Consider the following 13,868-nt stretch of genomic DNA (forward strand, 5'->3'; position numbering starts at 1 on the left):
TGGAGGTTCCTTAAAAAACTAAAAACAGAACTACCATACAACCCAGCAATCCCACTCCTGGGCATATACTCTGAGAAAACCATACTTCAAAAGGAGTCATGTACCACAATGTTCATTGCAGCTCTATTGACAATAGCCAGGACATGGAAGCAACCTAAGTGTCCACCAACAGATGAAAGGATAAAGAAGATGTGGCACATATATACAATGGAATATTACTCAGCCATAAAAAGAAACGAAACTGAGTTATTTGTAGTGAGGTGGATGGACCTAGAGTCTGTCACACAGAGCGAAGTCAGAAAGAGGAAAACAAATACCATATGCTAACACATATATACGGAATCTAAAAAAAAAAAAAAAAAGGTTCTGAAGAACATAGGGGCAGGACAGGAATAAAGACGCAAACGTAGAGAATGGAATTGAGGACACGGGGAGGGGGAAGGGTAAGCTGGGACCGAAGTGAGAGAGTGGCATGGACATATATACACTGCCAAATGTAAAGTAGATAGCTAGTGGGAAGCAGCCACATAGCACAGGGAGATCAGCTCACTGCTTTGTGACCACCTAGAGGGGTGGGATAGGGAGGGTGGGAGGGAGACGCAAGAGGGAGGAGATATGGGGATATGTGTATATTTATAGCTGATTCACTTTGTTATAAAGCAGAAACTAACACACCATTGTAAAGCAATTATACTCCAATAAAGATATTAAAAACAAAAAGCCTTCTTTACCATTTTAACAACTGTCAGAGTGCCATTTACTGCTGAGAAATTTACTAAAAAGGGGTATTTGCTCTTCTTGCTGGTAGAACATCATCCAGAGAAAAAACAAACATGAAGAAAGAAATGGCGGAGAAAGACACCAACTTTCTATTTACGCAACAAATATTATGGAACATCTACATACATGCAAGACTGAACCCGGTACTCCTACGAACAGATAAGTAGGAAGTCATTGTTTTATTTATTTATTTATTTACTTTTTGAATTTTTGAATTTTATTTTTTTATACACATCAGTGTATACATGTCAATCCCAATTTGCCAATTCATCCCACCACCAGCCCCCCCTCCCCACTTTCCCCCCTTGGTATCCATACGTTTGTTCTCTACATCTGTGTCTCAATTTCTGCTCTGAAAACCGGTTCATCTGTACCACTTTTCTAGGTTCCACATATATGCGCTAATATACGATATTTGTTCTTCTCTTTCTGACTTACTTTACTCTGTATGACAGCCTCTAGATCCATCCACGTCTCAACAAATGACCCAATTTCGTCCCTTTTTATGGCAGAGTAATATTCCATTGTATACATGTACCACATCTTCTTTATCCATTCATCTGTCAATGGGCATTTAGGTTGCTTCCATGACCTGGCTATTGTAAATAGTGCTGCAATGAACATTGTGGTACATGACTCCTTTTGAATTATGGTTTTCTCTGGGTATATGCCCAGGAGTGGGATTGCTGGATCATATGATAATTTTATTTTTAGTTTTTTAAGGAACCTCCATACTGTTCTCCATAGTGGCTGTATCAATGTACATTCCCACCAACAGTGCAAGAGGGTTCCCTTTTCTCCACACCCTCTCCAGCATTTGTTGTTTGTAGATTTTTTAATGATGGCCATTCTGACTGGTGTGAAGTGATACCTCATTGTAGTTTTGATTTGCATTTCTCTAATAATTAGTGATGTTGAGCAGCTTTTCATGTGCTTCTTGGCCATCTGTATGTCTTCTTCGGAGAAATGTCTATTTAGGTCTTCTGCCCAGTTTTGGATTGCGTTGTTTGTTTTTTTTAATATTGAGGTGCATGAGCTGTTTATATATTTTGGAGATTAATCCTTTGTCCGTTGATTCATCTGCAAATATTTTCTCCCATTCTGAGGGTTGTCTTTTCATCTTGTTTATGGTTTACTTCGCTGTGCAAAAGCTTTGAAGTTTCATTAGGTCCCATTTACTTTTGTTTTTATTTCCATTACTCTAGGAGGTGGATCAAAAAATATCTTGCTGTGATTTATGTCAAAGAGCGTTCTTCCTATGTTTTCCTCTAAGAGTTTTATAGTGTCCGGTCTTACATTTAGGTCTCTAATCCATTTTGAGTCTATTTTTGTGTATGGTGTTAGGGAGTGTTCTAATTTAATTGTTTTACATGTAGCTGTCCAGTTTCCCCAGCACCACTTATTGAAGAGACTGTCTTTTCTCCATTGTATATCCTTGCCTCCTTTGTCATAGATTAGCTGACCATAGGTATGTGGGTTTATCTCTGGGCTTTCTATCTTGTTCCATTGACCTATATTTCTGTTTTTGTGCCAGTACCTTATTGTCTTGATTACTGTAGCTTTGTAGTATAGTCTGAAGTCAGGGAGTCTGATTCCTCCAGCTCCACTTTTTTCCCTCAAGACAGCTTTGGCTATCTGGGGTCTTTTGTGTTTCCATACAAATTTTTAGATTTTTTATTGTAGCTCTGTAAAAAATGCCATTGGTAAATTGACAGGGATTGCACTGAAACTGTAGATTGCTTTGGGTAGTATAGTCATTTTCACAATATTGATTCTTCCAATCGAAGAACATGGTATATCTCTCCATCCATTGGTATCATCTTTAATTTCTTTCATCGGTGTCTTATAATTTTCTGCATACAGGTCTTTTGTCTCCCTAGGTAGGTTTATTCTAGGTATTTTATTCTTTTTATTGCAATGGTAAATGGTAGTGTTTCCTTAATTTCTCTTTCAGATTTTTCATCATTAGTATATAGGAATGCAAGAGATTTCTGTGCATTAATGTTATATCCTGTAACTTTACCAAATTCATTGATTAGCTCTAGTAGTTTTTTGGTGGCATCTTTAGGATTCTCTATGTAGAGTATCATGTCATCTGCAAACAGTGACAGTTTTACTTCTTCTTTTCCAATTTGTATTCCTTTTATTTCTTTTTCTTCTCTGATTGCCATGGCTAGGACTTCCAAAACTATGTTGAATAATAGTGGTGAGAGTGGACATCCTTGTCTTGTTCCTGATCTTTGAGGAAATGCTTTCAGCTTTTCACCATTGAGAATGATGTTTGCTATGGGTTTGCTATGGCCTTTATTATGTTGAGGTAGGTTCCCTCTATGCCCACTTTCTGCAGAGTTTTTATCATAAATGGATGTTGAATTTTGTCAGAAGCTTTTTCTGCATCTATTGAGATGATCATATGGTTTTTCTTCTTCAGTTTGTTAATATGCTTTATCACATTGATTGATTTACGTATATTGAAGAATCCTTGCATCCCTGGGATAAATCCCACTTGATCATGGTGTATGATCCTTTTAATGTGTTGTTGGATTCTGTTTGCTAGTATTTTGTTGAGGACTTTTGCATCTATATTCATGAGTGATATTGGCCTGTAATTTTCTTTTTTTGTAGTATCTTTGTCTGGTTTTGGTATCAGGGTAATGGTGGCCTCACAGAATGAGTTTGGGAGTGTTCCTTCCTCCCCAGTTTTTTGGAAGCGTTTGAGAAGGATGGGTGTTAGCTCTTCTCTAAATGGTTGATAGAATACACCTGTGTAGCCATCTGGTCCTGGACCTTTGTTTGTTGGAAGATTTTTAATCACAGTTTCAATTTCATTATTTGTGATTGGTCTGTTCATATTTTCTATTTCTCCTGGTTCAATCTTGGAAGGTTATACCTTTCTACAAATTTGTCCATTTCTTCCAGGTTGTCCATTTTATTGGCATAGAGTTGCTTGTAGTAGTCTCTTAGGATGCTCTGCATTTCTGCGGTGTCTGTTGTAACTTCTCTGTTTTCATTTCTAATTTTATTGATTTGAGTCCTCTCCCTCTTTTTCTTGATGAGTCTAGCTAAAGGTTTATCAATATTATCTTCTCAAAAAACCAGTTTTTAGTTTTATTGACCTTTGCTATTGTCTTCTTTGTTTCTATTTCATTTACTTCTGCTCTGATCTTTATGATTCTTTTCCTTCTGCTAACTTTGGGTTTTGTTTGTTCTACTTTCTCTAGTTCCTTTAGGTGTAAGGTTAGATTGTTTATTTGAGATTTTTCCTGTTTCTTGAGGTAGGCTTGTATAGCTATAAACTTCCCTCTTAGAACTGCTTTTGCTGCATCCCATAGGTTTTGGATCGTCGTGTTTTCATTGTCATTTGTCTCTAGGTATTTTCTGATTTCCTCTTTGATTTCTTCAGTGATCTCTTGGTTATTTAGTAACGTAGTGTTTAGCCTCCATGTGTTTGTGTTTTTTACGTTTTTTTCCCTGTAATTGATTTCTAATCTCATAGTGTTGTGGTCGGAAAAGATGCTTGATATAATTTCAATTTTCTTAAATTTACTGAGGCTCGATTTGTGACCCAAGATGTGATCTATCCTGGAGAATGTTCTGTGTGCACTTGAGAAGAAAGTGTAATCTGCTGTTTTTGGATGGAATGTCCTATAAATATCAATTAAACATACCTGGTCTACTGTGTCATTTAAAGCTTGTGTTTCCTCATTTTCATTATGGATGATCTGTCCATTGGTGTGAGGTGTTAAAGTCCCCCACTATTATTGTGTTACTGTCGATTTCCTCTTTTATAGCTGTTAGCAGTTGCCTTATGTATTGAGGTGCTCCTATGTCGTGTGCATATATATTTATAATTGTTATATCTTCTTCTTGGATTGATCCTTTGATCATTCTGTAGTGTCCTTCCTTGTCTCTTGTAACATTCTTTATTTTAAAGTCTATTTTATCTGATATGAGTGTAGCTGCGCCAGCTTTCTTTTGATTTCCATTTGCATGGAATATCTTTTTCCATCCCCTCACTTTCAGTCTGTATGTGTCCCTAGTTCTGAAGTGGGTCTCCTGTAGACAGCATATATATGGGTCTTGTTTTTGAGTCCATTCAGCAAGCCTGTGTCTTTTGGTTGGAGCATTTAATCCATTCACGTTTACGGCAATTATCGATATGTATGTTCCTGTGACCATTTTCTTAATTGTTTTGGGTTTGTTTTTGTAGGTCCTTTTCTTCTCTTGTGTTTCCTACTTAGAGAAGTTTCTTTGGCATTTGTTGTAGAGCTGGTTTGGTGGTGCTGAATTCTCTTAGCTTTTGCTTGTCTGTAAAGCTTTTGATTTCTCCATTGAATATGAATGAGATCCTTGTCGGGTAGAGTAATCTTGGTTGTAGGGTCTTCCCTTTCATCACTTTAAGTATATCATGCCACTCCCTTCTGGCTTGTAGAGTTTCTGCTGAGAAATCAGCTGTTAACCTTATGGGAGTTCCCTTGTATGTTATTTGTTGTTTTTCCCTTTCTGCTTTCAATAATTCTTCTTTGTCTTTAATTTTTGCCAATTTGATTACTATGTGTCTCGGCATGTTTCTCCTTGGGTTTATCGTGTATGGGACTCTCTATGCTTCCTGGACTTGGGTGGCTATTTCCTTTCCCATGTTAGGGAAGTTTTCGAATATAACCTCTTCAAATATTTTCTCTGGTTCTTTCTCTCTCTCATCTCCTTCTGGGACCCCTATAATGCGAATGTTGCTGCGTTTAATGTTGTCCCAGAGGTGTCTTAGGCTGTCTTCATTTCTTTTCATTCTTTTTTCTTTATTCTGTTCAGCAGCAGTGAATTTCACCATTCTGTCTTCCAGGTCACTTATCCGTTCTTCTGCCTCAGTTATTCTGCTATTGATTCCTTCTAGTGTATTTTTCATTTCAGTTATTGTATTGTTCATCTCTGTTTGTTTGTTCCTTAATTCTTCTAGGTTTTTGTTAAACATTTCTTTCATCTTCTTGATCTTTGTCTCCATTTTTTTCCCGAGGTCCTGGATCATCTTCACTATCATTATTCTTTATTCTTTTTCTGTAAGATTCCCTATCTTCACTTCATTTAGTTGTTTTTCTGGGGTTTTATCTTGTTCCTTTATCTGGTACATAGCCCTGTGACTTTTCATTTTGTCTATCTTTCTGTGAATGTGGCTTTTGTTCCACAGGCTGCAGGACTGTAGTTCTTCTTGCTTCTACTGTCTGCCCTCTGGTGGATGAGGCTAAGAGGCTTCTGCAAGTTTCCTGATGTGAGGGACTAGTGGTGGGTAGAGCTGGCTGTTGCTCTGGTGGGTAGCGCTCAGTAAAACTTTAATCCGCTTGACTGCTGATGGGTGGGGCTGGGTTCCCTCCCTATTGGTTGTTTGGCCTGAGGCAACCCAACACTGGAGCCTACCTGGGCTCTTTGGTGGGGCTAATGACAGACTCTGGGAGGGCTCACGCCAAGGAGTACTTCCCAGAACTTCTGCTGCCAGTGTCCTTGTCCCCATGGTGAGCCACAGCCACCCCCCGCCTCTGCAGGAGATCCTCCAACACTAGCAGGTAGGTCTGGTTCAGTCTCCCCTGGGGTCACTGCTCCTTCCCCTGGGTCCTGATGCATACACTACTTTGTGTGTGCCCTCCAAGAGTGGAGTCTCTGTTTCCCCCAGTCCTGTCAAAGTCCTGCAATCAAATCCCACTAGCCTTCCATCTCTGGGAATTCCTCCTCCCATTGCCAGGCCCCCAGGTTGGGAAGCCTGATGTGGGGCTCAGAACATTCACTTCAGTGGGTGGACTTCTGTCGTATAAGTGTTCTCCAGTCTGTGAGTCACCCACCCAGCAGTTATGGGATTTGATTTTATTGTAATTGCGCCCCTCCTACCGTCTCATTGTGGCTTCTCCTTTGTCTTTGGACGTGGGGTATCTGTTTTGGTGAGTTCCAGTGTCTTCCTGTCAATGACTGTTCAGCAGTTAGTTGTGATTCTGGTGTTCTCAGAAGAGGGAGTGAGAGCATGTCCTTCTACTCCACCATCTTGGTTCAGGCTCAGTAATCGGAAGTCATTGTTTTTAATAATGGCAGGGACCGTGAAACACAACATTTGGGAAAATGGTTAACTCTACAGTGCGCATGGCGTTAGGTTGAGCTCTGGGTAGATCGGTGTTCCAGTTACTTCTATAATTCATAATCATCATATATGTGACATGCCACGAAAATATTATTTGAAGCATAAAATAATACATTAAAAACTTTAACCTTCCTGCCTGACAAACTAACCCTAACTGCACCTTCTGGAGTAGGGACTTACTTGCTGTTGTGTCAGCTAACTATCCCTGGTTTAATCAACTGTTCGGGGAGGAGGTGGTGTAATAAAGCAACCAGCTGCAGGCATGACGGGAGCAGTGAGGACTATGATAGACATGTGCACAGCAGGCATGACAGAAGCAGGTCTCGGAAACGCCTCATTCTCCTGGATGTGCTCAGGACCTCAGACACGTGGAGTTCAGGACAGTCAGGAAAGGACTTGTGCATTATCATGGGTGCGTTATTTAAGCTTCCCTATACAATAGGTATAAATAATAGTTGTCTTAATGGAAACAACCTAAATGTCCATCAACAGAGGTATGGATAAAGAAGATGTGGTACATGTATACAATGGGATATTACTCAGCCATAAAAAAGAATGAAATAATGCCATCTGCAGCTACATGGATGGACCTAGAGATTATCATACTAGGTGAAGTAAACCAGACAAAGACAAACATCATATGATAGTGCTCCTATGTGGAATCTAAAATATGATGCAAATGAACCTATCTATGAAACAGAATCACGGACACAGAGAACAGACTGGTGGTTGTCAATGGGGAGGGGTTTGGGGCAGGGAGGGAATGGGAGGTTGGGGTTAGCAGATGTAAGCTTTTATATATAGAACAGATAAAAAACAAGGTCGTACTGTATAGCACAGGGAACTATATTCAATACCCTATGATAAACCATATGGAAAAGAATATATATAAAAAAGATTGTGTGTATATATATATATATATGTATAACTGAATCAATTTGTTGTATAGCAGTAATTAACACAACATTGTAAATCAACTATACTTCAACAAAAGAAGAAAGTAATAGCTGTCTTGAAGAGTTGTTCTGAGATTCATATGTTGTAAAATTACTTAGCACAGAGTAGACACTTAATAAATGTTGCTTTTACTTTTCAAGCCCAAGTCTAAGGGATAGTTAATTGTTCTGTCCAGTTCTGTACTCAGTTTGATGGATATGTAACAACTGTGCTTTAACTCACATACAATAAAATGCAATTGGGAAGTACTGCACTCATCGAGCTTCTACTTTTATTGGCCATTGACATGGGACAATGGAGCTCATGTCCTCCTGTGATCAAGTACTATGTTGTTAAGGCCATGGCAACATAATAGGCTCCGAGAAGTAGATCAGTAATGCTTTCCTCAAGTGCAATTTTTCTCCTCGTGTGACATTAGTGTTGCTATCAATGGATATTGAGTACTGGGGAGAAAAAGACACAGCACTCACCATAAGTGAGTGAGAATAAAATGGAACAGACTCTGAATTTAATACTGAATAAGATGGGCATCTATTATTAAGGTTCTTAATAAAATTTGTGTATATAAAGATGCTCAAAAGCACAGAAGTGGGCTCTGTATGTTATGAGAGACAGGCACTCTTTATCCAAATGCAAAATGAACTTATTTACAAACCAGAAACAGACTCACAGCCATAGAAAACAAACTTACAGTTACCAAAGGGCAAGGGGGGAAGTGATAAATTAGAAGTTTGGGATTAAAATATACCCCCACTAAATATGAAATAGATAGCCAACAAGGACCTACTGTATAGCACAGGAAACTATACTCAATATCTTGTAATAACCTATAATGGAAATGAATCTAGAAAAGAATATATATATATATATATATATATATATATATATATTTATGGCTCACTTTGCTGTACACCTAAAACTAACACAACATTGTAAATCAACTATATCTCAATAAAAATTTTTAAAAATGCAAGCTGAAAGCTGAAGGACAGTATCACAACTAAAATTATAAAAGCAGGTAGACCATGAATTAATTTTTATTGGATGACCTACTTACTGGTGGTATGTAGCATCTTTAAACATCATTTGATACAAGGTAATGTTATTTGTTAAAATTTTTAACCCAACTATTCATTATTTTCCCCATCTTCCACCCACTGCATCTTGTTCCCTAGCAATGGCACCAGCTGTCGCCAGCCGATATCGCACCTTTGTGATTCCAGTATTTTTGTATTCAGTATACAGATTGCATTGGTGTAAGGAGATTAACGTGACCATTTTAGAAACATCAGATGCTGTAATTCTGATAAGAGTTGTTTGAAAGACAATAACAAAGATGCAAAGAGAAGACTAAACTAAATAATTGAAATCTACTTTTCCAAGATTACATAACCCCACAAAAAATAAATAAAAAGATCTATCTATCTACCTATCTCTATATTAGAGAAAATGTGCTTTATTTAAGTTTCTAATAATAGCAAATGTTTATATAGCTCTTACTGTATGCAAGGCACCGATCTAAATGCTTTATGTATGATGACCCCTTTAATCATAAAAAAAAAAGACTATGAGTTAGTGCTACTAATATTATCATCCTATTGTGCAGATGAAGAAACAGGCACGGAGACAATAAATAATGTACTAATTAGTACGCCAGCTGGGTAGTGGCAGAGCTGGGATTTGAGCCCAGGTGGTCTGGCTTTGAAGATCATGTTAACAACTTTCTAAGATTCCCCCTCAAGTCTGTTTTAAGGTGCCATTGTTGAATGCATCTCACAGTAGGTCACAGTCAAAATCACTTAATTACAAACTAGAATATGTGAAGCTGAGGTCTTATATTTCGAAGGCTAAATTCTAGTAACTCAAAGTTTTGAAAATTTCAATATATATTTGTTACGCATTATTTAAACTATTAGGGAAATACGAGCATGTATAGTCCAATACCCCAGTACCTTGAAGATCAATCAAAGTTTACACACACACACACACACACACGGATGCACTTAGAAAGATATCAGAACATTTTTTTTTTTGTCCTAATGACGAAGAGCTGCTACTGGTGATTAGTTGGTGAGCCTCAAGGACACTATGCATTCTGCTCTTGCACGATAGTCCCACGTGGCAAAGAACCATCATGACCAAAATGCCAAGAGTGTCCCATTAAGAAAGCTGAACTGGCATACTTCCCTTTAAAGGAGGTTTACATTGTCTGAAGTGAGCTTGTCCACTTTGCGGGAAAGCTGGCACAGATGAAATTATTAAAAGATACATTTACATCAAGATATATTTAATATACAAGAATAAAGACTATAAAAAGGCTTTGAATCTGTTTCACAGGAATATTAAATTCTTCCAATTTTCTCTGACTTGGAAAGTAGCTGTCATGACCTGGCCCACTAAGGTTATTCACTTTGCATTCCAACAGAATGTTCCTGAAGTTAAAATGTCCATCATGGCTTGACTTCAATGCAAACTGAGATAGCTATTATAATGCCCTTCATTCCCTAAGAATGTGTACCTGTTCTTATTGAAAGGCAGAGCAAACTGTCATAAATGCTGAATGATTTTGGTTCGTGGAGTCAGTTTATTTTACCATTGAAAAATAGACAATGAGAAATGCGGCATGACTTAGTGGGAAAATTAAGAGACTTTTCAGTCAAACAAGGGATAAAGGCTGATTTTACCATTTTCTAAAAGAAAATTTCTTAATTTCATAAGCTCTTATTTCTTGCCTCTAAAAATAGGGATGCTATCACCCCTTGCACCTTCTACCCCATAAAGTTGGGGTAAAGACTGAATTTCAAATTCCTCATGAAAACAGTTTTTTGGACTATGGCACAATATTAAAACTACCACCGATGGAATAAATAACAGAGCATGTGATTCTTTACCCCTAGTAAGAGTAGAGGGGTAAAAAGAGAACTTTCATTACTTTTTCTTATTTCTCCTTAGTCATGACCTCTGAATACCTTTGGCAAAATTAAGGGAAGGAATATTAATTAAGTAACCAAATGAGAAAACTTAATGTGCTTTGTCACGCTTTATAATGTACCTAATGAGCTATACGAGACAGTGATGGTGCTAAAGGAATAACACACCCGTGGATGGGGGGGTGTGAAGGACTCTTCCCAGACCCTTGTCAAAGAGGAAAGGTCACACTACCCACTAGGCTGGGGGCTTTCTCAGCAAGATGGTCTTTAGATCTGGGCAAGTAGAAGGCACTCATATCTATGTGTGTACAACTGATTAATTCTAAAAAGCCAAATCGCCTTACTTTAAGATACCGTAAGAAAAGTTTTCAAATCTTTAAGTTAATGTGACTATATTTCAGGTTCCAACCCCTCAAATCTCCTTCCAGTTTTATTCGAGTGTTTGGATAAATCCTTTCTCTATTTCAATTCTAACACTATCTTAATGAACTTCTAAAAATCCTTGTTTTGGGACTTCCCTGGTGGTCCAGTGGTTGAGAATCCGTGCTTCCACTGCAGGGGGCACGGGTTCGATCCCTGGTTGGGGAACTAGGATCCCGCATGCCGCGAGGCGTGGCCAATAAAATAAAATAAAATAAAAATCCCTGTTTTGCTCCTGTATCTCGGGGAGCGGCATACATGCAGCTTGGTTATCTTTTGCAACGCTGTAGTTGATCTCTCTCAACACTCCTACATTTATCATGAGATAATATCCTTCCTGTAATGAATGGTCAAAACCTTGGGCTATTTTTGAGTTTTCACTGCAATCAAGCACCAAATTGCATGTATTTTACCTCTGCAATATCACTGTGCACTCCCTTTCACCTCTGTTTTCCTAGTTTAGGTTCTAATTACTTATATTTTAGACTATTATAATAATCTCTCAAGTTTTAACATGAAAATTTAGCAACTAATTATTGAGAACTTACTCCAAACATCTACTAAGTACTAGCAACTGCAAGAAATGGTCTTTGCTCTCATAAAGAGTATGATAGGAAGAACAAAAGCACAGGCAAAGGCCTCAATTCTGTGCATTTTGCAGAACATGCTGTGAAAGGACTCTTCCTTTAAACACAACACAAACCGCATCACCCCACACCCCCAGCCAGAGGAGGAAAGGCGAACACTTTCACACAGAGCACTGACCATGCCTGGGCTCCAGCTGTATCCCCATCGTGTTTTCCCTACATTGCCTTACATGCAGCTGAAAGTACAAACACCTGAATGAATGCTTCAAGTTTCATCATGCTTTTCAAGACTGTAATCCTAATTAATCTTAGTAATCTCTTTGTATTAAATGATAGGGCATTGCAGTGATGGGGACTTTAGAATCTATTCTAAGGCTGTCACCTTACAGACTCTGAGAAGTGATTTTCTCAACTAGTGACAGAACTGGGACATACACTGGGCTCTGACTTCCCACGACACCAGGATCTCCCGTGACAGGGTCGGGGGAGGGGGGGGGAATTAGATGCTCTATTAAGTGTACGGGCCAATGGTTAGGACATTCAGCATCCTGATGTACTGTAAGGAGGCAAGAAAATGCAGAGACTCCCTTAGCTCCAACCACTGGTGCTAGCTCCCGGTCTCTGGTGGAGAAAAATCCCTTCGAAGAAGACAGAAACAAGAAGGATGCCATATTAAAGATGTGAATGGGGCTTCTTAGGAAGTAAGAGAGTAAAGCTGCGGGGGGCTAGAGCCTCAAGCCCACGGTAATTAGTAGAGTTAACTCCTGGGATGTTTCTCTCCCGCTCCCAGTATCCCTCTTATTTGTCCACAGGCCCCAGGGACAGTTCAGCCTCCCTTCCCACTGTGTGCAACCATCTACTGCAGACCAGATGGATTTCATAGCACCTCTAGGGCATTAGGGAACTGGATCTAGCTTCCTTATTCTTTTATCCAGAAAGTAAGTAGTATGGTCCTTCAGAACCTTTCTGAAACACTTTTATGCAAATGAATAAGGGAACTGTGAGAAAAAATAATTTTCATTGTGGATACCTGCCTTAGTAAAGTTAGTATATCTACAGTAAATGGTGCATCTGATGTCCTGAAGGGGGAGTAATCTACATTTAGAGGGAAGCCCAGATTTGGTCTGTCCTCCGAACTCCATCATAAGAACCCAAGTGAAGCTCCGGGGGGACAGCTGTCCTGGGTGGGGGGCGGGGGTAGGGTGCAGGGGAGGACTCAGGGATGTTCCCTGGGACAGAGAGAGGAGCCCTGAGGTTGGGGAATAGGTGCAATGGAGGGGAGCGACACAGATACACATGGTTCCCTCCCTTCTTCCCTTCTCATCACTGAGATCAACCTCTGCAGACCCCTCAGGAGATGGAGATTGGGGGTAAGATGAAAAGTAACCTGGGTAAGAACACAGGTCACAGCAGAACACAGGCAAGAAGAAAAAAGACAGAGAAAGGAAGATAGAAGAAATGCAAGCCAGAAATAGCAAGGAAGAAAGGGCTGTGAAGGATGAGTACACGTAAGAGGCATCTAAAGCCAGGGAACTACCTGGTCGTTACGAGACTAAAAATACTGGCGCCGCATGTGTCCTTCAGCCGTTTCCTAAGAAGGTCCTCATTTTTCTTTAGCACCAGAAGCTGGCCAAGGACCACATAGCTCCCCCTACCCGGTCTGTTTCATGCTCTTTGGCCCTCTTTTGGGCAGGATAGTCACTGTCTCTGTAAAGCTTTTTAAATCAATAAAGTCAGTGGCCTTTAAAAAAAAAAAATACTGGGGCTCCACTGAGCCACGTAAAAAACGACCTTGATTCTTGACTTCGCAATGACTGTGGCTAGTTCTTCCAAGCATAGTCAAGTCTCAATAGCATTAGATAGTTAGCATATTTCAGCAGCAAAATGTTAACACAATGTTAGAAAAAAGAAAGTTAGGCTTACATCTTGCCCATTAACTCCGGCCAAACCTGGATCTCCTTTTTCTCCTTGTGCACCCTAGAAAGAAACAATTTATACAATGAAAAATGTTACATCTGAAAACCTTTACTAAGAAAAAACAAGGGAATTGCTGTTGTTTGGGTATTTATAATGACA

General features: G+C 39.2%; 1 protein-coding gene across 3 annotated transcripts in view; it reads right to left on the minus strand.

Annotated features, from left to right (window-relative positions):
• COL19A1 (collagen type XIX alpha 1 chain) overlaps window positions 1-13,868 on the minus strand; it is a 398,856-nt gene that overhangs the window by 207,335 nt on the left and 177,653 nt on the right. For 2 of the 3 annotated variants that reach the window (XM_082474165.1, XM_082474164.1), the window contains one exon: window positions 13,716-13,769. The exons of the other annotated variant lie outside the window; for it this stretch is intronic. In XM_082474165.1, the coding sequence (XP_082330291.1) occupies window positions 13,716-13,769 (54 nt within the window). The remainder of the gene's footprint in view (window positions 1-13,715; window positions 13,770-13,868) is intronic. 3 annotated transcript variants of the gene reach the window in all.

This window comes from Balaenoptera physalus, assembly GCF_965194825.1.
Source record: "Balaenoptera physalus genome assembly, chromosome: 9".
Classification (NCBI taxonomy): Eukaryota; Metazoa; Chordata; class Mammalia; order Artiodactyla; family Balaenopteridae; genus Balaenoptera; species Balaenoptera physalus.